The sequence below is a fragment of the Durio zibethinus genome, chromosome 15 (assembly GCF_047325235.1).
Source record: "Durio zibethinus cultivar Kanyao isolate XHJ-2024 chromosome 15, ASM4732523v1, whole genome shotgun sequence".
NCBI lineage: Eukaryota > Viridiplantae > Streptophyta > Magnoliopsida > Malvales > Malvaceae > Durio > Durio zibethinus.
Genome location: NC_143176.1, coordinates 19,059,556 through 19,082,818, shown reverse-complemented (window position 1 = coordinate 19,082,818; position 23,263 = coordinate 19,059,556). Strand labels below are relative to the sequence as shown.

Below are 23,263 nucleotides of genomic sequence, written 5' to 3'. Positions count from 1 at the left end.
AAAGTTTAGGGAGGCAGCAATACATCGAACACCTGACTGCTCAAATCTACAAGGCTGTTCAAAAAGCAGGCAACATGGTTGAAAAGGCGAAAGCACTGGAACGAGAGATTGTACCAACCCAAGGCCACAGTCAAAGATTATTGCACTTTTTTCATGAAGCTAGGGAGCAATATGCTCAAATCAAATGTTTTTATGGCTTTAATGCAAGAATGATTGGATGATGTGTAAAGACTCCCATGGTTAATGAAAGTTTCTTTTTGTTTCGATCGATCCAAGATAATACCCTAATTTGCATTTCATTCATTTCATGCATGCATTTTTATACTAACAATAATATCAACGACATTATATCATGCGATCTAATTCGTGGTTGATAAACTAAGGTTCAAGGATAGCAAAGCCAAGGAACCACAACCCGTCAATTTCACATAGATATAATACTCGTTCCCAGACTCGAGCCATGGCAGAAGAGAATACAGCTAGGTTTGAAAGGGTCGAAAGGGTCGAAAGGGTACAGGAGGAGATACAAGAAAGAGTGATAGAAATACAATAAAGAATTGAAGCACAAATGGCTGAATTAAGACAACTGTTGATTAGATCAATGAAAGGAAAAAGAGTCGCTGGTGTATCTAGAACAGGAGATGAGGTTAATGTGGAAGAGCCATTATACCCTCCGGGATTCACTCCACCTCAAGTTCAGATTCAAGTTCCTCGGGGTATACACATACCACCACCAAGTGCGCAGCCGTACCCCTATGTCAATCATTCTGCAAATCAGCAGCCGACCCACTTGAATGCCAATTCGGGACCCATCCCAGTCGATCCCATCATGGTACCAAATCTTGACGACCCTGTTGAGCAAGAGAAGTCTCACGAAATGTCAGAACCTATTATAAATTCAAAAATTCAAGATAAATATGACCAGCTTGAAGAGAGGCTTAAAGCGGTTGAAGGTAATGACACTTATGGGGTTATTGACGCCAACGAGCTTAGCCTAGTGCCTGACTTGGTTATCCCACCAAAATTTAAGACCCCAGATTTTGAAAAATACGATGGGACAAAGTGTCCATCTGCTCATATCACCATGTTTTTGTAGAAAGATGACGGGTTATACCCATAATGACAAACTATTGATACACTGTTTTCAGGATAGTTTGACTGGTTCAACAGCTAAATGGTACGTGCAATTAGATCGAAATAAGATCAGTTCATGGAAAAACTTGGCCAAAGTTTTTCTTGCTCAGTATAAGCACGTCTTGGATACAGCCCCTGATAGACTGTCATTACAAAATATAGAGAAAAAGTTGACGGAAACCTTCAAAGAATACGCACATCGATGGAGAGATGCAGCAGCCCAAGTACAACCACCACTGACTGAAAAAGAGATAACCGTGCTATTCGTCAATACACTGAAGGCCCCGTATTATGACAGATTGGTGGGAAATGCCACGAAAAACTTCTCTGACATGGTAATTTCAGGGGAGATGATAGAAAATGCTATCAAAAGTGGTAAAATTGAAGGGTCTGAAAAGAAGATAGCTACATTAAGGAAGAAAGAGCAGGAGGCACATGTTGTCACTCACACAAATCCCCCACACCATCCTTTTGTTTCATATAACCCACACCCCCATTACTACTCTACCATAAACCAAATCTCTCAACAACCATACCATTACCGAGCCCCCCAACAATCGTTACCCAGATCAAGTTTTAGCCTTCAACCATCCAATTACACCCCAGCACCTCCAGCTCGACCATTTACTCGACCAACCTACCCAAACAGTAATCAAAGAAACTCACAGAATAATAACAATCGAGAAAGACCTCATTTTGACCCAATTCCCATGACGTACACAGATTTGTATCCTCGACTTGTTGAAAAACATCTGCTTGCTCCTGTTATTATTGAACCTTTGAAACCTTCGTTTCCCAAATGGTATGACCCCAATGCACATTGTGATTATCATTATGGGAATCCAGGTCATTCCACTGAGCATTGTATTGCTTTGAAGCATAAAGTGTAGGGGTTAATCAATGAAGGAGTATTAAATTTTGATACCAGCCAACAAGGGACTCCAAATGTCAATGGAAACCCTCTACCAAATCATACCAGACCATCAATAAATGCTTTGATTGATGGGCAAACAAGTTACGTGAAAAGAAGAATAGAAGAGGTCAAAACTCATATGGCTAAAGTGTTTGAAACCTTGGTCAAAGCTGACATGCTGAAGTCGATAGAACCTCAAAATTACTCTGAAACGGTTAACTCAACTGAAAGCTGCCATTATCACAGAGGTGCTCTGGGGCATTCTATTGAAAACTGTCACCAATTCCGTCAAGAAGTGCAAAAATTGATGGATGAAGGTCGAATAGAGTTTTACCAAGAGAGAGAAGAGTTGGTGAAAGTGTCTACCATTGATTCAAAGTATAAGTTTGGACGTAGACCAGTAACTATCTATTATGATGAAAAGCCAACATCGAAGCTAGAAAAACCTGTCTCTCGACCAGTGGTGACAATTAAAGTTTTTGGCCCTTTTTCATATCAGAATGATAAAGCAGTACCTTGGAAGTACGATTATAATGTCGTAGTCAACCCAGATACTGCCAACATAACGGGTGTAGGAGGCATAACTCGAAGTGGGAGGTGTTATACCCCAGAAGCTCTAGAAAAAGCTAGAAAGGAAAAAGCCAAGGTAGGAGAAGAAAATGAAAGTCATAGTGATCTTGACACAACCCTAGAAAAAGAATGGCAGAAGTCAGTATCTGAAAGTGAAGCAGGTGAATTTTTAAAGTTAATAAAACATAGCGAGTATAGCATGGTAGAACAGCTTAACAAGATGCCAGCTAGAATTTCGCTATTGTCATTATTGCTCAGTTCAGAGTCACACCGTAATGCTTTGCTGAAAGTGTTAAATCAAGCATATGTGTCTCACAATGCTTCTGTTGAATATGTGGAACAGCTTGTTGGCAATCTGACGATTTCAAACTATATCTCTTTCAGTGATGAAGAGATTCCTCCTGAAGGTAGAGGAAGTACCAGGGCTCTTCACATTACTGTGAAATGTAAAAGTCATATAATGGCTAAAGTTTTGATTGATAATGGCTCATCCATCAATGTTATACCTGCGACTACTCTGGCAAAACTCCCTGTTGATGGATCTTATATGAAACCTAGTCATATGATAGTGAGAGCCTTTGATGGAACCAGAAGAGAAGTGTTGGGAGATATAGAAGTGCCATTACAGATTGGCCCATGTACTTTCAACGTGAAATTTCAAGTTATGGACATCTCTCCTTCATATAGTTATTTATTGGGTAGACCGTGGATCCATATGGCAGGTGCTGTCCCATCCTCATTACATCAAAAAGTTAAATTTATTGTTGAAGGGAAGCTAACATGTGTGGCAGGAGAAGAAGATTTATTGGTAACTCAACCGATAAATACTCCTTATGTGGAATCAGCAGATGAAGCTTTAGAATGTTCTTATAGATCTTTCGAGATTGCCAATGTAACATATATAGCTGAAGGATCTAAATTATATTCACCACACTTATCTGCGACTACTAAAATGGTAGTCAAACAGCTTACCAAGATGGGATGACGACCTGAAGTCGGACTTGGGAAGAACCTGCAAGGAATTACGAAGCCATCGGCCATATATGAAAAGAGAGACAGGTTTGGCTTGGGATATAAGCCAACAAGAGGGGACAGAGTAAGAATGATGAATGAGAAAAGAGATAAGAGGATAGCTAATCTTAAGGGATATGAGCTGGAGTCAGAGCCGATAGTCATTCCTTACCTTTATGATTCTTTTCACTCGGGATGATACATTTATTCAGATTTACCGAGAGCCCCAAGTGCAGGATTCATGGAAAAATTTTCAGAGCTGGCCATTCAAATGGTGGATGATGGAGAAAAGAAGAGTCGAAGTGAAGAGCTATTCGTGTACCCTTGTCCTTCAGATTTTGAGTTGGATAATTGGAAAGTTACAGAGCTACCTGTTGCCTTTAAAACTTTGGAAAAGTAATGTGAAACTTAAAATCTCTAATTACTTTCTACGAGTATTAGGAGATCTTTTATGGTGTGTTTATGTTTGTCATTTTAATAAAAGACTTAGAAGATGCATCCGTATTTTTTCTGTCATTTTTATCTTCGTTTTACCTTTCATCCTTTTCTTTCCTACATTTTCTTGCCATTCCATTTTTGTGTGCCAATATTCTCTCCATATTACCCTTTTGCAGGCTCTCAAACAATGAACATGAGGATAATCATGGCATTAATCTCGGATTTGATTTTGAAAATTTAATTCATGTTGATGAACTTGATAGTGAGGAAGATTCAGATAACTATACACTGCCTCTTGATTTGTTAAAATTAATAGAACATGAAGATAAGCCAATTGAACCCCACCAAAAAATTACTGAATCAGTAAATTTGGGAGATGGTGAGAATAAAAGAGAGGTCAAAGTTGGTACATCTCTTTTACTAGCTGAAAGACAGAAGCTAGAAGAGCTGCTACGAGAATATGTAGATGTGTTCGCATGGACTTACCAGGATATGCCAGGACTAAGCACTGATATTGTAGAGCACAAGTTACCTTTAAAACCAGGATGTAAGCCGATGCAGCAAAAGCTAAGGCGCATGAAACCAGAGATGCTGCTGAAAATTAAAGAGGAAGTGAAGAAACAATTCGATGCTGGATTTTTAGAAGTGGCAAAATATCCTGAATGGGTAGCCAACATAGTGCCAGTTCCTAAGAAAGATGGAAAAGTGAGAATGTGTGTTGATTATCGAGATTTGAATAGAGCAAGCCCTAAGGATAACTTTCCTTTACCTCACATCGATACTCTAGTGGATAATACTGCTAGGCACTCCACATTTTCCTTTATGGATGGTTTCTCAGGCTATAATCAGATCAAGATGGCTCGAGATGATATGGAGAAAACTACATTTATGACCATGTGGGGAACATTCTGTTACAAAGTCATGCCTTTTGGGTTGAAAAATGCTGGTGCTACTTATCAAAGAGCAATGGTGACTCTTTTTCATGACATGATGCATAAAGAGATAGAAGTGTATGTAGATGATATGATTGCAAAATCTCGTGAAGGAAAAGATCATATAGTCAGTCTCAAAAAGCTGTTCGACAGGTTGAGAAGGTTTCAGTTGAAGTTGAATCCTGCCAAATGTACATTTGGAGCCAAATCAGGAAAATTATTAGGCTTTGTAGTCAGTGAAAAAGGAATTGAAGTTGATCCAGATAAGATACAAGCCATTCAAAACTTATCTCCTCCTCATACTCAAAAGAAGTGCGAGGTTTCTTAGGGAGATTAAATTATATTGCTCGCTTCATCTCTCAACTCACTTATAAGTGTGATCCTATTTTTAAGCTTCTCAAAAAACATGATCCTGGAGAATGGAATGATGAATGCCAAGAAGCTTTTGATAAGATCAAAGAATACTTGTCAAATCCACTTGTGTTGGTGCCACCAATGCCAGGAAAACCTTTGATTTTGTACTTGACAGTGCATGAAAATTCAATGAGGTGTGTGCTGGGGCAAAGAGATGAAACTGATAAGAAAGAACGAGCAATTTACTACTTGAGCAAGAAGTTCACTGATTATGAGTCAAAGTATTCACCATTAGAGAAGATGTGTTGTGCATTAACCTGGACAGCTCGAAGGCTTAGACAATACATGCTTTATCACACTACTTGGCTCATAGCAAAGTTGGATCCTATTAAGTATATCTTCGAAAAGCCCTCATTGACAGGAAGAATAGCAAGATGGCAAGTTATGCTTTCAGAATATGATATCATTTACGTGACTCAAAAAGCTATTAAAGGGAGTGCAATAGCTGAATTCCTTGCTGATCGTGCAGTCGAAGATTATGAGCCAATGAAATTAGATTTTCCTGATGAGGATGTGATGGCCATTGAAGAAAATAAACCTGTTGAAAAATCATGGAGGATGTATTTTGATGGAGCTGCTAATGCTTTGGGTCATGGTATTGGGGCAATTTTGATATCTCCTGATGGACACTATTACCCCATCACAGCCAGATTGAATTTTAATTGCACAAACAATGTGGCTGAATATGAGGCCTGTGTTATGGGTTTACAAGCAGCAATTGAAAAGAAGATCAAAGTGTTAAATGTGTTTGGAGATTCAGCTTTAGTCATCTATCAGTTACGAGGTGAATGGGAAACAAGAGACTCTAAGTTGATTCGATACCATAAATACATCTCTGAGTTGGTCAAGCAATTTAAAGAAGTTCAGTTTGAGCATCTACCTAGAGAGGAAAACCAAATTGCTGATGCACTGGCTACTCTAGCTGCAATGATCAAAATAGATGCAAATACTGAAATCCAACCCATTAAGCTGGATGTGAAAGATGTACCAGCACATTGCTCAAGTGTTGAAAAAGAAATTGATGGAAAGCCATGGTATCATGATATCATGCAATACATTAAAAGCCAGCAATACCCAGAACATGCAACTGAAAATGATAAGAGGACTATTAGAAGATTGGCTATGAATTTCTTCATTGACGGAGATATCCTTTACAAAAGAGGTCGAGATCAAGTGCTCTTAAGATGTGTAAATGCAGCTGAAGCAAAGAAGATTATTAAAGAAGTGCATGATGGAGTTTGTGGGGCACATGCAAATGGTCATATGATGGCTAGACAAATTATGAGGGTTGGCTATTATTGATTGACAATGGAGAGTGACTGTATTGATTATGCTAGGAGATGTCATAAATGTCAGATTTATGCTGACAAGATTCATGCTCCACCATCAACATTACATGTTTTAGCTCCTCCCTGGCCATTCTCAATGTGGGGCATGGATGTCATTGGTCCCATCACTCCAAAAGCTTCGAATGGGCATAGATTCATTTTTGTGATGATTGATTACTTCACCAAATGGTAGAGGCTGCATCATATGCTAGCGTGACCCGATCTGTGGTATGTAAGTTCATGAAAAGAGAGATAATATGCAGATATGGGCTTCTGGAGACAATTATTTCTGATAATGCCAAAAACTTGAACAACAAAATGATGAATGAAGTATGCACTCAGTTCAAGATCCGCCATCGTAATTCGACACCATATCGTCCAAAAATGAATGGGGCAGTGGAGGCTGCGAATAAGAATATCAAGAGAATCCTGGAGAAAATGACTGAAACTTACAAAGATTGGCATGAGAAGTTATCTTTTGCCTTGCATGCTTATAGAACATCAGTCAGAACGTCTACTGGAGCCACACCGTTCTCTTTGGTATATGGTATGGAAGCTGTGCTACCAGTCGAAGTGGAAATTCCCTCACTGAGGGTCCTGATGGAAGTGGAGTTAGAGGAAGCAGAATGGGTCCGAAATCGCTACGAGCAGTTAAACCTTATCGAAGAGAAAAGACTGTCAGCACTTTGTCATGGTCAATTATATCAAAAGAGGATGATGAGAGCACATGACAAGAAAACTCGTCCCCGTTGCTTTAGGGAAGGAGACTTAGTGCTAAAAAGATTCCTTCCAAATCAACATGATAATCGGGGGAAATGGACACCAAATTGGAAAGGCCCGTATGTGGTGAAAAAGGCTTTTTTTGGCGGGGCATTGATTTTGACAGAAATGGACGGAGGTGATTTGCCTGCCCCAATAAATTCAGATGTTGTGAAGAAATATTTTGCTTAAAAAAAAAGAAAAAAAGAAAAAAATGATGACTTATCTAAGTTGAAAACCTGAAAAGGCGGCTTAGATGTGAAGTAAAAGCATCATCAAGAAAAGATCTCACAATGCAGGGGCAAGTGTAGTTTGATGAACTCTGAATAATCAAGGAAGTCATCTGATTTAGTTTTAGAGAAAAAATCTGAGAATATTTTGTTCATGATTATCTTGTGATCATTCTTTTAACACCTTTATTTCAATTCAAACACTTTGACATACACTTGTTATCAGCCATAAGAAATACATTATCCTTCATTTGAAATAATGCCTATCCTTTCCTTTATCCTTATTTGATATTTTTTATCCATCAGAGAAATGTGTGATTGCATTTTATTTGTCTTGAACTTAAAATGATGAAAAGAAAAACAAACATGAAAGATCTCAGCATTACTTTTAACGTTGACAAAGGCGAATGAAAAAGGATGAGAAAAGCATGACAAGACATTGAGGTTGCAGACTTTTGAAGAAAAAAAATATTATGGTCAGATGTTGAAGACAGATTGGTCATATAAGAATTTGGATAAAAGAAGCTGAAAGTGAGAGATTTTGAGAACCTTTTTACTACAATGAACGATTTTGATTGCATTACATGCATTGCATCATGAGCACTCAGTACATGCATCCATGAGAAGTTGTAGCAAAGATAGAAATTTTCCTTTTCTTAATGAAAAAAATAAGATTTTGGTAAAGATAATGATCAAACAAAGGAATTCAAAAGAGAGGAATTTACTTGTTCAAGGATGAAAACTCAAATTTGAAAACAAATGAGATTTTTAAAGTTGTTGAGCCTCTGTTGAGAGGAGCTTTTTCAGATGAGATTTTTAAAGTTGTGGAGTGGAGCCTCTGTTGAGAGGAGCTTTTTCAGATGAGATTTTTAAAGTTGTGGAGCCTCTGTTGAGAGGAGCTTTTTCAAGAAATAATTTTAAAGTTGTGGAGCCTCTGTTGAGAGGAGCTTTTTCAAGAAGAAATTTTAAAGTTGTGGAACCTCTGTTGAGATGAGCTTTTTCAAGAAGAAATTTTAAAGTTGTTGAGCCTCTGCTGAGAGGAGCTTTTTCAAGAAAGAATTTTAAAGTTGTTGAGCCTCTGTTGAGAGGAGCTTTTTCAAGAAAGAATTTTAAAGTTGTGGAGCCTCTGTTGAGAGGAGCTTTTCCAAAATGAAATTTTAAAGTTGTGGAGCCTCTGTTGAGAGGAGCTTTTTCAAGAAAGAATTTTAAAGTTGTTGAGCCTCTGCTGAGAGCAGAGGAGCTTTTCAAAAATGAAATTTTAAAGTTGTGGAGCCTCTGTTGAGAGGAGCTTTTTCAAGAAAGAATTTTAAAGTTGTTGAGCTTCTGCTGAGAGCAGAGGAGCTTTTTCAGATGAGAATTTTAAAGTTGTGGAGCCTCAGTTGAAGAGGAGCTTTTCCAGATGAGATTTTAAAGTTGTTGAGCCTCTGCTGAGAGGAACTTTTTTCATGAGAATTTTAAAGTTGTGGAGCCTCTGCTGAGATGAGCTTTTTAAGATGAGATTTTAAAGTCGTTGAGCCTCTGCTGAGAGGAGCTTTTCCAAGAGAATTCACTTTCGGACAAAATCGTTGTCTTTGTCTTTGCCCTATTCCTGATTCTCAGTAATGTGCAAAGAGGGGCAGCTGTAGACACCGGTTTTGTCCGGGTCTACCGTTTGATTTTTAATAATAATATTTAACAAAACAAACAAAAAAACAAAAACAAACAAAACAAACAAAAAAAAATGAAAATAAGATAAAAGTCAAGGGGTTGGTACGGCGCCGAACTGGTCCGACCAACTACCCAACCGGCCTTCTGACAAGCCACCAATCACGGACGGTAGGTATGATTTTCGAATCCCAGAAAATCTGAAATTTGAATCTCAAACAAGCTCTATAAATAGAGCTTGCAAACCAGAGGGAAAAAGAGGGAAGGACCAAAAAAGAACGGCCAAAAAAAAAAATCTACAGAAACGAAAACAAAAACCAAAAAAATAACACAGTCCTCGCCGTAGGCGAGGAACCTCAGCGCCGAGCCACCTGCAAAAGCCAAGAAATCATCAGTTTCACCGAAAAAAAAAGAGAGAAGAAAAACCGAAAACTTCAAAACCCGATCTACGCGAATCAAGGTCGTTTTCGGTGAAAAGGAGGTCAGATCTGTGCTCAGGGGGTCGAGAAGAGTTCGTGAGAGAATTTTGGGGTTTTTCCGACCATCGGAGACGACGACCGGCGAACGACGGCGGTACCGACGACCGGCCGGCGTGCGGTTGAAGAAGAAGAGAGAAGAAAAAAAAGGGGCTTCTTTTTTTTTCTGAAGATCGAAAAAAATGACGAAAAAAAAATAATTTTGACTTTTATATAAATTATCATTGGCCAAAACGACGTCGTTTCAATAAAACCCAAAACGACGCCATTTTAACCAAAGAAGGATCAACGCGTTGACCCGAACCCGACCCGAGATCCGCGCAACCCGACCCAATGACCCGTTCCAGCCAGCCTTGAACCGATTCATACGAACCGCAGTGGACCGGACTGAACCGGTCAGATCGCCCGGACCGCCGATCTGACCGCCGAACCGGTCATATAGCCCGAACCGCCGATCCAACCGCCGAACCGGTCAGACCGCCCGGACCAGCGTTGACCGGACCGTTGACCGATCCGGTTTAGGTAAAAAAAAAATTTTTTTTTTCTAATTTTTTTTATTATTATTATTATTTTTTGTTATTTTAAATATATTTTTATATTTTTGCATGATAAATTTATAAATTTGTTAGAATAATTGTTTAATCGTTTTAATAATAATAAAATTAAAAACAAACAATAATTAAAATATATTAAAATGCTTTAAAATAATAATAATAATTTTCCCTGCCTAGATGTTGGAGGGAATAAAAATATTTTTCTAGAACAATAATTCTGCCTAGATGTTGGGGAATTATTGTTAATAATAAATAAACATAAGAAATTTTTAATTAATTTTCAAAAATTATTAAAATCGAACTTGCTTCAAAAATCCGTCTAGATGTTGGAGATTTTTAGAGATGTTCGTATTTTCTTAAAAACGAAACCTTAAGCGCTATTTCTTAATCCTAGGTTTTTAAAACCCTTAAAAATCCAAAATCCATTAAATCCAAAACCGCTCGAAATCCAAAATCCTTGAAGTCCAAAGTCCGAAAAATCCTAAGGACACGTGTGAAAATTCTATTGGAAGCAATTTGTTCCCGAATGCCGCCTAGATGATGGAGTATTTAGGAAATTTTACTTCATTAAGTCTTTTCACACGAGTTCATAATTCATATTAATAATAAGATTAATAAATAAAAAAAGTATAATAAAATTGGGATTTTAAATATAAACAGTCGCACCTAAGCTCTGCCTAGATGTTGGAGAGTCGGGGTGGTCTCATTATATTTAAGAATCCAACTCTTAAATTGCATTTTATTAAAAATAAGATTAATAAATAAAAAGTATAATAAAATTGGGATCTTAAATATAAACAGTCGCACCTAAGCTCTGCCTAGATGTTGGAGAGTTGAGGTGATCTCATTATATTTAAGAATCCAACTCTTAAATTGCATTTCATTTTACATGATATTCATTAGCATACATACGTTATCGTATTATCATCAATAATTGTCTGCATTATTCTCTCTTTAATTTACTCATGGTACTCTGCCTAGATGTTGGAGAGTCACCAACAATTTTCTGTAAAGAGTGTTATTTCATTTTAAGGATTGTTGTGTTAAATCTTAAGCGAAAATGGTTACTTTAAATTCTGCCTAGATGTTGGAGAATTTTAAGATAATTCTTTAACTTAAAGATTTTCTCAATATTCCTAAATAAAAATTTTAGCAAAAAAAAAAGAATATTTTTTTTAAATAAAGGAAATTAATGTTAAATTTCAAATTAAAACCATTTTTATCCGATATTGAAAATAGCGCATAGTTGAATGGTACCAATTTATGGACGTTGTGGGGGTGCTAATCCTTCCTCACGTGTAACCGACTCCCGGACCCAACCTGATTTTTTGTAGACTGAAATATATCTTTTTGATAAACTTTAAACAACCCGTTTTTATAGTTTTATTAAAAAGATAAACTTTTGGGTGGCCAATCACACCCTAATAAAGATTGGTGGCGACTCCCTTTTTTTTTTTTTTTTTTCTTTCTCAATTTTAAAACAACTCGTTTTTACGTCTAACGGTCTCAAAACCGTTACGACATGTGTATATATATATTTTGATGCCAATCAACTTTTCTTTTTGAAAAGAGCAAAGAATATTGTAAGAGGTAATAACAATTTAAATAATATTTAACTTATGTTATCTTCCTAAATGAGTATGAACTATGATATCTCTTTTAAATGAAATATTTGAATTGTTTCTCTCAACCCATATAACGCCAACTTAATCAATAAATGAATGATTATGAACTCATTGATCTAGATTAACATTTTTGCCATACAAATTTTAAAATCCTCAAATGAAGATTTATCCTTTAATTTGAGCAAGACTTAGACATAAAGATTTTCGTCTAAAATTTATTAGTGTCTCCATCATTTTTGCACTTAAATTTTTATTGTGTTGTGTTCTCATTTTATTTTGAAATTTATTATCAGTATCACAAAAATATAGCTAAAATAATATAGATTAATCATTTCAAATTTGAAACTATTCAAAGCTCGAATTGAGTATAAATAAAATTTACTTATTTTAAAATTTAATTTAATTAAAAATAATATAATACACATAATTATAAATATAAACTAATTTGACTCTATTTTAATTGATTTTAAAAGTCAATAATTTAGTAGTTATTTAAAATCTGAAATAATTAAATATAACTAAAATCCGAATTGAAATAGTAATTCAATCAAAATCTAATATTTTTTATTTATCTTTCCTAACAATTTAAAAGTTATTTATTTAAGTTTTTTTCCTTCGTCTTCAACGTCTTATTTTTATTGTTTTTATGATTGAATTAATTAATTAATTAATTAATTTTAAAAGTATTTCTAAAATAAAATTACCATATTCTAAGTAATTGAGTATACTTTTTTTATTTGAATTTTGGACAATTTGACTCTATTTTTTTAAATAAAAAGAAATATACACCAATTATTGAGTCAAATTTACTCAGTTGTATAAATGAATAATTTAATACACCATGAATAAAAATAAATGATAAAACTTAACACAATCTAATTAATTGTTGATCTTAAGTCTAAAATGTAACTCGAAATTAAAAAGTCAAAATTCAAAATGATTTAAATATAAAATATACAATTAAATAAAGATTTATCAAATGAATTTTACTAATGAATTCCTTTAAATCACTTTTAAGTTAAGTTAAATTATAATTTATAATAATTTTTATATTAAATATATTAATGATAATTATTCGATGAATTTCAGTTCTGTTGAATAAATATTACCTAATATGATAACTTTAAAATTTTTAATACAACAATAAATATTCTTCAACTGACATAAAAAAAAATAAAGAGGTACATAATATTTTTCAAAATAAAAAAATTTCATATTAATCCTAAAAAAATTTGAAACCAATACATTTGTATTTTTTTCATTGAACTTCATATATCCCTAACCTTCCTTATCATATGAAAAAAATGGAATTATGCTTAATCAATCAATCTTTTGTCTTATTTTTTTGTTTAAGATAATCTTCCATTAATACTTCTATCAATTGAATATAATTGTATGTTCTATTAATTAAAAGCTTAAATTTTCTTTTATTTAAAATTTTTTATTTTAAATAAATTTTTATTATAAAAGAAATTCAAATACATAATTTTAAAAAATAATAATAATAAAATAAATTCCTAACTTTGGCGCTTATCACATTTTATTATGAAATTTTCAATTATAAGAATAACAAACTTGTTATATAATACGTATATAATTTATAATTATATCATTTTCAGCATTAATAATATAAATTTTTATAAATGAATATAACTTTAATATAAATATATTTAAAAGATAATTCCAATAAATTTTGTCACACTTTAAAGAATTCAACAAAAATAATTAACTTTACCTCACTTGATAATTTTTTACTTAAAATAATTCATGTTAAATAGTTTAACCACTTGATAATTTTTTACTTAAAATAATTCATGTTAAATAGTTTAACCACCTAAATGACCAAAAAAGGCGAACAACTTAATATAATTGAAAAATATTAAAAAATTTTGAGAGATAAATTAATCATATATGAGCATACTAAGATAAAAGTTGAAAAAAAAGTTAAATTAATATTATTCTAATTAAAGGGAACAATTCTTATGACAATTTGACAAGATCTAATCTTAAACTTTTGGTAGTTCCATCAACTCCTGAATTATTTAATTCTACAAAAAAAAAGTCTAATTAAAGTTTAATTAATCACATAGTGCTAATTATTGATGAAGGAGAAGCAACTAATTTGTATTTGATTTGATATTAGGTTTTTTTTTTTTTATGGGAATCACAACTATAAAATTCTAAAGGAAAAAATAAAAAAGAAAAATTAATTATAAATGTTAGACTAAAGTGTAAGAATGATATATTAAAAAATTATTTTAAGGGACTAACAAGATTTAATTATGTTATTAATGATCAAATGATGAACTCATAAAACATATAAATAGTAAAATCATTATCATACATATATAGTTAATATATTAAAACAAAAAAATTGAAAGGCAAAAATTTTATAAAAAAAAGCAAATATGCTTAAATGACTTAATTATGATTATTTTTAGTAAATTTATTTATCAACATAAATTACATATACAATTGTTTTTACAACAACTAAGTAAACAAACGTTAATTATTTTATTCCTATGCACGTTAAGTTTTAATATTGTTTTATTTATATTTTCATCTGATGTGAAAATTCTACTTATAAAAAAAAGATTTAATAATAAAAAAAAGTCATTTAAATTAAATTTATAAAAAATTATTAATAATATTTTAATTAATCACTTTCAATATTTTTAAAACTAAAATTTAATTAAGGGTTTAATTAATCAATGTTAGTACTTTTTACTCTGATTATATTTAAAAAAAAATCTAATAATAAAAAAATTATTTAAATTAAATTACATAAAAATTTTACTAAAGATATTTTAATAAATCGCTTTTACTACTTTTAGAATTAACATTTTAAATTTTTAGGTAGTTTAATTTCTCAAACACTATTTTTTAATTATAGTTTACTTAAATTAAGTTTAAATAAATTAATAAAAATATATATTTAACGATAAATTTATTAATTTAAAAATTTATAAAAATATTTAAATCGATCAATATTAATACTTTTGAAGTTACCATTTATATATATATATTTATATTTATATTTATATACTGCAATAAATTGATTTTAAAGGCTTTTTCCACAACTTTGATTACAATGGTCTATATGGTACAAAATTCTTGTATTACTCGAGGTTTCTTATGTATCCATTTACCATTCAATCTTAATTCATTTATTGTACTGCCCTCAGAAGACTGTTTTGAATTGGGTTCTTTTATTTACTGTTAGATTGTTTACGTAAGTCAATCAGCTATCTTTGCATATTTATCAAATGTGATCCGAAACAACCTCTGGAAACATTCCATCAAAGACTTATCGCAGCACTACTTATCGAGCTAGAACAATACATCCCGTCCACTTCCTACCAGCCACCTGCACACCCCTATTCCAATATATTTATTTACAGGCTGCTTTGATTGTAGACCCACTATGTCCCTCCAAGCCATCGATGTTTTCTTCAGTTTCATGCCATCAGGAATCCAAGTTTGAACATTCTCACCATATTTCACCACCACCACTTTCCACCGTAGAGAATTTTGTTCATTTGCATATCTCCACCACCACTATGCCAGCAATGCAAAATTTTTTAGCTGCAAATCTTGTATACCCAACTCCTTGCTTTCCTAAGCCGACACTCTACCCCAACTAGACTTCGACATTTTCTTCTGGGAGTCACTTCCCTCCAAAGGAAGTTTCTTCTAATCTTGTCTATCTTATTAATTATTCTGACCGGCACTTTGAAGATGGGCTTATAATAAATAGGGAGGCATGATACCATCAAATTAATTAGAGTAACTCGTCCCCCAAACCAAAGGAACTTTCTTTTCCACATTGCCAACTTCTGAAACTTCTTGAGCACAGGTTCCCATATAGACAGTTCTGTTTGGGTTTTACCCCAGAGGAATTCCCAGGTATTTTAGTGGAAAATTGCCCTTAGCACAACCAAATTTGTGAGCCATACCATCCACTAATAGATCGTCACTCCCCATAGGAAACCGTATAGCACTTTTCATAATTCAACCTTAATCCAGACATCAACTCAAAATATTTCATAATTTTCCTGACATTTTTTACATCCTCAATGTCGGCCTCCAAAAATAGAATAGTGTCATCTGCAAACTACAAATAAGAAATAGTGAAAGCATTAGAAGAGAAGGGAATACCCTTTATTAGCGACTTGTTTTTCGCTTGCATTAACAGCATATGCAGAGTTTCTGTGATTAGAGTAACTCATCCCCCAAACGAAAGGAACTTTCTTTTCCACATTGCTAATTTCTTCTAAAACTTCTTAAGCACAGGTTCCCATATAGACAGTCCGTGTGGGTTTACCCCAGAGGAATTCCTAGGTATTTTAGTAGAAAATTGCCTTTAGCATATCAAAACTTGTGAGCCATACTATCCACTAATAGATCGTCACTCCCATAGGAAACCGTATAGCACTTTTCACAATTTAACCTTAATCCAGACATCAACTCAAAATATTTCATAATTTTCCTGACGTTTTCTACATCTTCAATGCCTCCAAAAATAGAATAGTGTCATCTGCAAACTACAAATGAGAAATAGTGAAAGCATTAGAAGAGAAAGGAATACCCTTTATTAGCGACTTGTTTTCCGCTTGCATTAACAGCACGTGCAGAGTTTCTGTGATGAGGATGAATATGAAAGGGGACAATGGATCACGTAACCTGCTTTCCATATGAAACTGATTTGTAAGAGAGCCATTAACCAACACTACTACCCTTGCCGTTGAAATACATTCTCAAATCCAATTTTTTCAAATCCTCCCAAAACCCATCCTCTCCATCACCCGATCCAAAAACACTCATAACACTGTCGTATTCTTTCTCAAAATCCAGTTTCACAATGATCCCTCTTTGTACACACATTTTCTTGCTTTAACAAATGAATCACCTCATTTGCGAAGAGAACACCATCCGTGATCTATCTTCCCGCCACAAATGCACATTACGTGTCGCTAACCAGTTTACCTATAACTCCTTTTAGTCTCCTTGATAAGACTTTTGCCAAAATCTTATATAGGGAGTTAATAGGCAATATGGGTCTATAATGATTCAATGCCATTTGATTGTTTACCTTAGGGATTAAAGAGATCAAAGAGGAATTTATTCCTTTTTCTAACCTTCAACTCCTATGAAAATCCACCATGAACTTCATCACATCATCTTTGACTATTTGCCAACCCTTCTTATAAAAGCTAAAGTTGAAGTCGTCACAAGCGCCTTATCCCCTTCACCATCCCAAACCACTTCTTTCATTTCCTCCATTGCAAATGGCCTTTCCAATGCTTCCACCTCCTCCAAGGACATCCTTTTGAGTGGGTGAGAAAAGTTCACAAAGCCTTCCCATCCGCTTATTTAGAAATGCTTCCTACAGAATTCAAACACCATCTTTTTCACTTCTCTCAGATTTGATGCCTATTGTCCATTTCTAAAAAACCTGGAATAAGATTCCTTTCGGCTCTGTATTTTGCTTTATAATGGAAAAACTTCGTATTTCTATCACCCTCCTTCAGCCATAGTGCTCTAGACTTTTGCCTCTACATTGCTACCTTTTGCCTCCATACGTCCCAAAGATCCTGTCTAGTCTTTCTCCTTTCCTCATCCTCTAATTACTTACCATTTCCAATATCATCCAACATTTCAACTTTCTTCTCTAACCTTACAATCTTCTCATTAACATCACCAAATTCGTAATGATTTCAATTCTTTAAAAAAGTTTTTAGAAGATTAAACTTTTTGACAAGGCAATAACCCACCCTTCCCTTGATATTCATATTCTTCCATTCCCTTTCAATATTTTGAAAAAATCCATCTTTCATCATCCCACAATTCATGAACTTGAAAGGCTGAGGCCTCAAGTTAACTATCTTTGACTGAAGCAACAAAGGAACATGATCTGAGACAGATCTTCTTTCACCCCTTTAGCAGAGGTTTGTGAACTTAATAATCCACTCTGGTCGAACTAAAAATCTGTCAATTCTACTTTTTTTATTGCTAACTCCAAACCAGGTAAAATGCTTCCTATTGAGAAGGAGGTCAATAAGTTCACTTACATCAATAAACTCGTTAAATTCAATAATGCCAACCTCATTAGACACGCAACCCATCCTTTCAGTTGGTTATCTAACAATGTTAAAATCACTCACCCGCCACACATCATGCCCTTTTCACTATATCCATACACTCTAGAACCTTTTCCCATATTTTTTTTCTTTGCCCCACTATCACCAGGCGCATAAATATTGCATACAACGCACTTGAAGTTGCTTCTCATCCGGTATTCTTCAACAAACATCAAATTTCTCCTGCAATCAAGCCTTTTCTCTGCAAACTCATATGCATCCCAAATCATCAACAAACCATCCGAACCCTCTTTTGCCATTGAAAAAACACTAGTAATAGTCATCATCAGGCCAAATTCCCTTAATCACATTATCAGAGACATCATCCAATTTTGTCTACTGTATTAGCACCATATTTGTTATATGCAGATTCACCATTCTTCTGAGTATAACCTTTTTTGTTAAACTACCCAATCCATGAACATTGCACGATAGGATTTTCATAACTACACGTCTTACCCAGAAAACCTTTCCACCTTAATATCATATAATAAGAGAAATTAGAACCGCATGCCACCTACCTTTTACTGACTGACGGAATCCAGCTCTCTTAACTTTCCAATAACCACCTCTTTCCTACAGCTTGCCGTCATTCCTAGCAATTTGCCAATTTTCCAAGTCAATTTGGCCTCCTTTAATGCTAGCACTTGTCCCCTATAGCAAAAATCCCCATCTGACAAAGAGGCATTTGCAATAACCTCTTCGTCTAGTGCTTTTGAGATCACATTCTTTGTCTTTCTTCCTTTTAGTTTGACTTTTGATAGAGAGAGCTTCATCAATTTCCCATAAGCTTTTTGCTTTTCTTCTTTTTCTGTCAATTTTCTTTATCAGCACTATTCCTTGATCACTCTCTTCAGCATTTCCAATTTCCTTTGAGGGCTCAAACAATTCATCTCTTCCTCAAGCCCATCAAAATCCAATCCATTATCATTTTCACCTCCCTTAATAGCTCCAATATTGTCTGGGCCTTCATAGGGCCTTTTCCCACCTCTCAGCCTAAAATCATCTATTTTATTGGACCCACCTAAATATTCTAATTCAGCCATTTTTTCCATAGTAGCTTAATGTGAAAGCGCCCCTCCTGCTTTTGAATCCCTTACACTCTTATATGCCAGGTTGTCATCATTCAAATTATCTTTTTCTAACTCAATTAACTCAGCATTGTCAGCTTCCATGTCACCTTTTCCCACAGGTCAAGGAGCAATTCTCAAATGCTGCTACCCCAATCCCACTTGTCACATTCATTTCATCGTCCCTGTCACCACCTTTCATGTCTTCCTCCGCCTATTCATCTTCCAACCCCATTAAACTATCGCAGGAATCAAATTCAGTGTGTTGCCTAACCGCGTTACTTTTGCTGTCATTGAAATTCTTAGGGTAGCAATGAAATATAGATACAAGCTCCTACTCTACTTTTGTTACAACAATTCAAAACTTTCTGCCATTACAATATAACTTCATGGTTTCATCTATCTTGTCAATCTGATCATCATAACCATCGTCGCGCCTTTGTTAAAATCTTCATACTGCAGTGTCTTACCATCCATGCATACAAGATCGCCCCATAAATTTGCAATATTCATTAAAGTTGTCTAGTTCTAAACATGTAAGGGGACTCTATAGCATACTACTCAAGTAACTATTTATTTCATCGCCACAAGTTCAGACCATTCCACGATCTCCACAAAGCATTCCTTCAACCACTACCACTTAAAACCTTTCATAGGTTTCTTTGTTTCTTCATTCTCAAATTCAACGAGGAATTGCCTTCCAGAGATCTTTTTTACACTTATATTAAATACCCCTTGCATTATGAAATTCTCCATCAATCCACATGTCTCATAGTACCCTCTTGTTATCCCCACCAAACACTTCTTCAATCTATGCGGGGCTTTGTTCTCCACTAGCCCATTGCCCATTTTTGCCTTGTGACATTCCTTCACTGCGATTTTTGATGGCCCTCAATTTCCACCTGACCCTACTTCTGACATCAGACTGACTTTTTAAATCATTAAACAGTACCTAAGCATATGTTTCTCACATTTTAGTTCCACCCTCACCCTTTCTTGTAGATTCAACTTCTATACCTTTAACTTCCCTATGACTTTGCCTCTCATTTTTCCTTTCAAAGTTTGTCATTTCTGTTCTCCCAAAACCCTAGCACCCTTATGTTCTTACTTTTCTCCGGTATTTTGCTCTCCTATTGTACTTTGCCAAATTCACCCTTATTTGGCAATCCAATAACCATGCACCATTCAATCTTTTATTGGCTCTTATTGCTCCATCCACGATCCATGTTCCCAAATTGTATAAAGCCATATCTTGTTCCACTCCAGCTTTTCTTCAAACGCAAAAACATATCAACAACTTTGCCATGATTCTGAAACACTTTCCATAACCGCCTCCAATGTACTCTAGTAGGAATATTATTTACAAAAATCGTTACTATTGTGCATGCCATTTTTATTTTCCACCTTGTGATAAGCACCTATATGGTGTTATTCTTTTCTAATTATGCTTTTTTATATTGGAGTTGCAATTTTCTGTTGAACAATTTCAAGTACTTTTTTCAAGAATAAGAATGAAGTTTACAAGCTATTCACGCGAGAAAATCAATCTGAAAACATAGATGAATTGGTGAGTTCACTATCTTCAACTCAAGTAGCCAATATGAAATATGGATATGTGTAAAAGGGTTCCTTGTTGAGGTGAAAAAGTGTTGCGAACAAGTAAAACAGGATGTGAAAGGCTACAACAGAAAGAAATATCGGAGTAGACCCTAAAGTATTGAGTGCAACAATAGGTGGAGGTAGGTGGTGAAGCAAGGCTAAGGAAAGAATAGAATGAGACTGAGCAAAGGATTTAAAAAGAGAAAATTGCAAAGAGAACTGAGTAAGTTTGTCAAAAGTTTCCTAAAAATCCCTCAATGAAATGTGAAAACTCTTATTTATAAGTTTCAAGAATAAGAGTTACATATCTTGAATATTGAATAATAAAAATGATGAAATTGATAATTATAAAAAATGTTAATGTATTAAATATGATTAATGGTGAATAATGGGGAAATTGGCCATTAAAAAATGTGTTAATGTATTGGTTAATAAAAGTTTAATTAGCTTTTGGTGATAGGCATAATGAGCACAAAAGTTCATTATCTGTTCTGAAAGAAAAGGAAAAGCACTTATATTTCAAAGAAAGGTTAAGAGAAAACCTTTTAACTATCTCCATATTTGATCTGCTAAGCCAAGCTTTTCAGAACATCTTAATAGTGAAATTAACCCAAGAGCCTTACTATATTCTAAGGTTATTTTCACTTCTTCTTTCTGTGAAGTAACATTCGGTGAAGCATCTTTTATGAAATAACTCTTAGTGAAGCAACTTTTGATAAAAAAGCTTTTGATAAAAATATTGTTGTTCTGTAAGGAAATTATTTCATGAACAACTATTTCGTGAAGGTGTTATCCTGAGAAGGAGTTGTTTTTTGAATAACTGTTCTATAAACAATTGTTTTGTGAAAGAGGTGTTCCATGAATAACTGTTCCGTAACATAACTTTTACTAAAACAACCTTATCATTTGTTCTGACTTATCCTCAACAATAATAACTTTTGAGAAATTTAAAAGAATAAAATATTAGTAATAAAATCTAGTATCTACATTTTGCCCTATGCATGAGAATTTTTAGTACAAGATGTTCTCATGCACTAGTACAATTAAAAAGTAAAATTAAGATATAAGGTATATTTATTCTTATAATATTAAAGATGAATGATATAAGTTTCATGAAAAGAATAAGAAAAAAAATTATATTGTTTTATGACTACATATGTGCAGATTCATTGCCCTTATATAGAAATTGTTTAATACAAATCAATGAATGTTCCATGTATGGAATAAGCAAATTTTAATATTATAAATCAAAGAATTACCTATTAGACAGAAGTGTTTCCCAAAAAATAAAAGAGTTATAAAAAAATCATTTATGAAGGTGTTTCCCTAAAAAAGTAGAATTATTAAAGGAACAAGTAATGAGAGTGTTTATCTAAAAAATAAAAGAAATATCAAAAGGAACACAACTAATGAAAATGTTCCTTAAAAAATAGAAGAATTATCAAATAAAATAAATAATGGAATGTTTTCCTAAAAAATAAGACAACAAATAAAGGGAATGTTTTCCTTAAAAAAAATAATGGGAGTGTTTCCTTAAAAAAATTGGAGAACAAATAATAAAAGTGTTTTCCTGAAAAAAAGGAGAACAAATAATGGGAGTGTTTCCCTAAAAAATAGGAAAACAAGTAATAGGAATATTTTCCTAAAAAATAGGAGAACAAGTAATGTGAGTATTTCCTTAAAAATAGGAGAACAAGTAATGATAATGTTTACTTAAAAAAAAAAAAAGAATAAGTAAAATGAATGCTTTTCTAAAAAAATACTAAAACAAGTAATGAAAATATTTTCCTAAAAAAATAAAAGAATAAGTCATGAGAATACTTCTCTAAAAAAATAGAAAAACATATATTATAAAATAAATCAAGTATTATTTAGGAGAACAAGTATTAAACATTAGTTTTATTTTTCTAAAATAAATCAAGATAGCTAAAAAAGACAAGACAAATTGAATCACTATTTTATTAAAGAATAGTTCCGCTCATGAATCATTTTTTAAGATGATATGCCAACAATTTGAGATTTTTTTTATAATGAAAAAAACTTCGTGGAGTGACGGATGAGAATTACTTTTTAAAGAACAATGAATGGAAATTTCTTTGTGGAAACATTTCTTGGAAGTGTGCTCAAGGAATACTTTTTAAAGAAAAATTTTTTAAATGTTGAGAAACACCTTTTAAAACTATATAAAAAGAGTTCTTTTAAGAAAAACATGCAAATACATCATAATTTATTTTAAATACATTTTAGAGAATGCATAAGAAATGACTTTTGGAGTAACATGCTAAATTTTTTTTTTTTTTGTAAGAATGCTAAATAACAAACATTTCTTAGGTAGATTTTTTATGAATTATACATAAATAAATAAGATGCGTTTCTTGACAACACCATTTTAAAATGTAAGAAACATTCCTTGTAAGAGTGCGAGA

The 23,263-nt window shown here is 33.6% G+C and overlaps 1 protein-coding gene across 1 annotated transcript; it reads left to right on the top strand.

Annotated features, from left to right (window-relative positions):
• The first annotated feature begins 568 nt into the window (after nt 1-568).
• LOC149514742 (uncharacterized) lies at nt 569-16,710 on the top strand. Its single transcript, XM_089744246.1, is given in 8 exon segments — nt 569-1,081; nt 1,083-2,018; nt 2,646-3,500; nt 4,082-5,300; nt 5,303-6,699; nt 7,238-7,370; nt 15,885-15,934; nt 16,654-16,710. Coding segments are annotated over 8 exon segments (5,160 nt in total).
• The last annotated feature ends 6,553 nt before the right edge of the window (nt 16,711-23,263 follow it).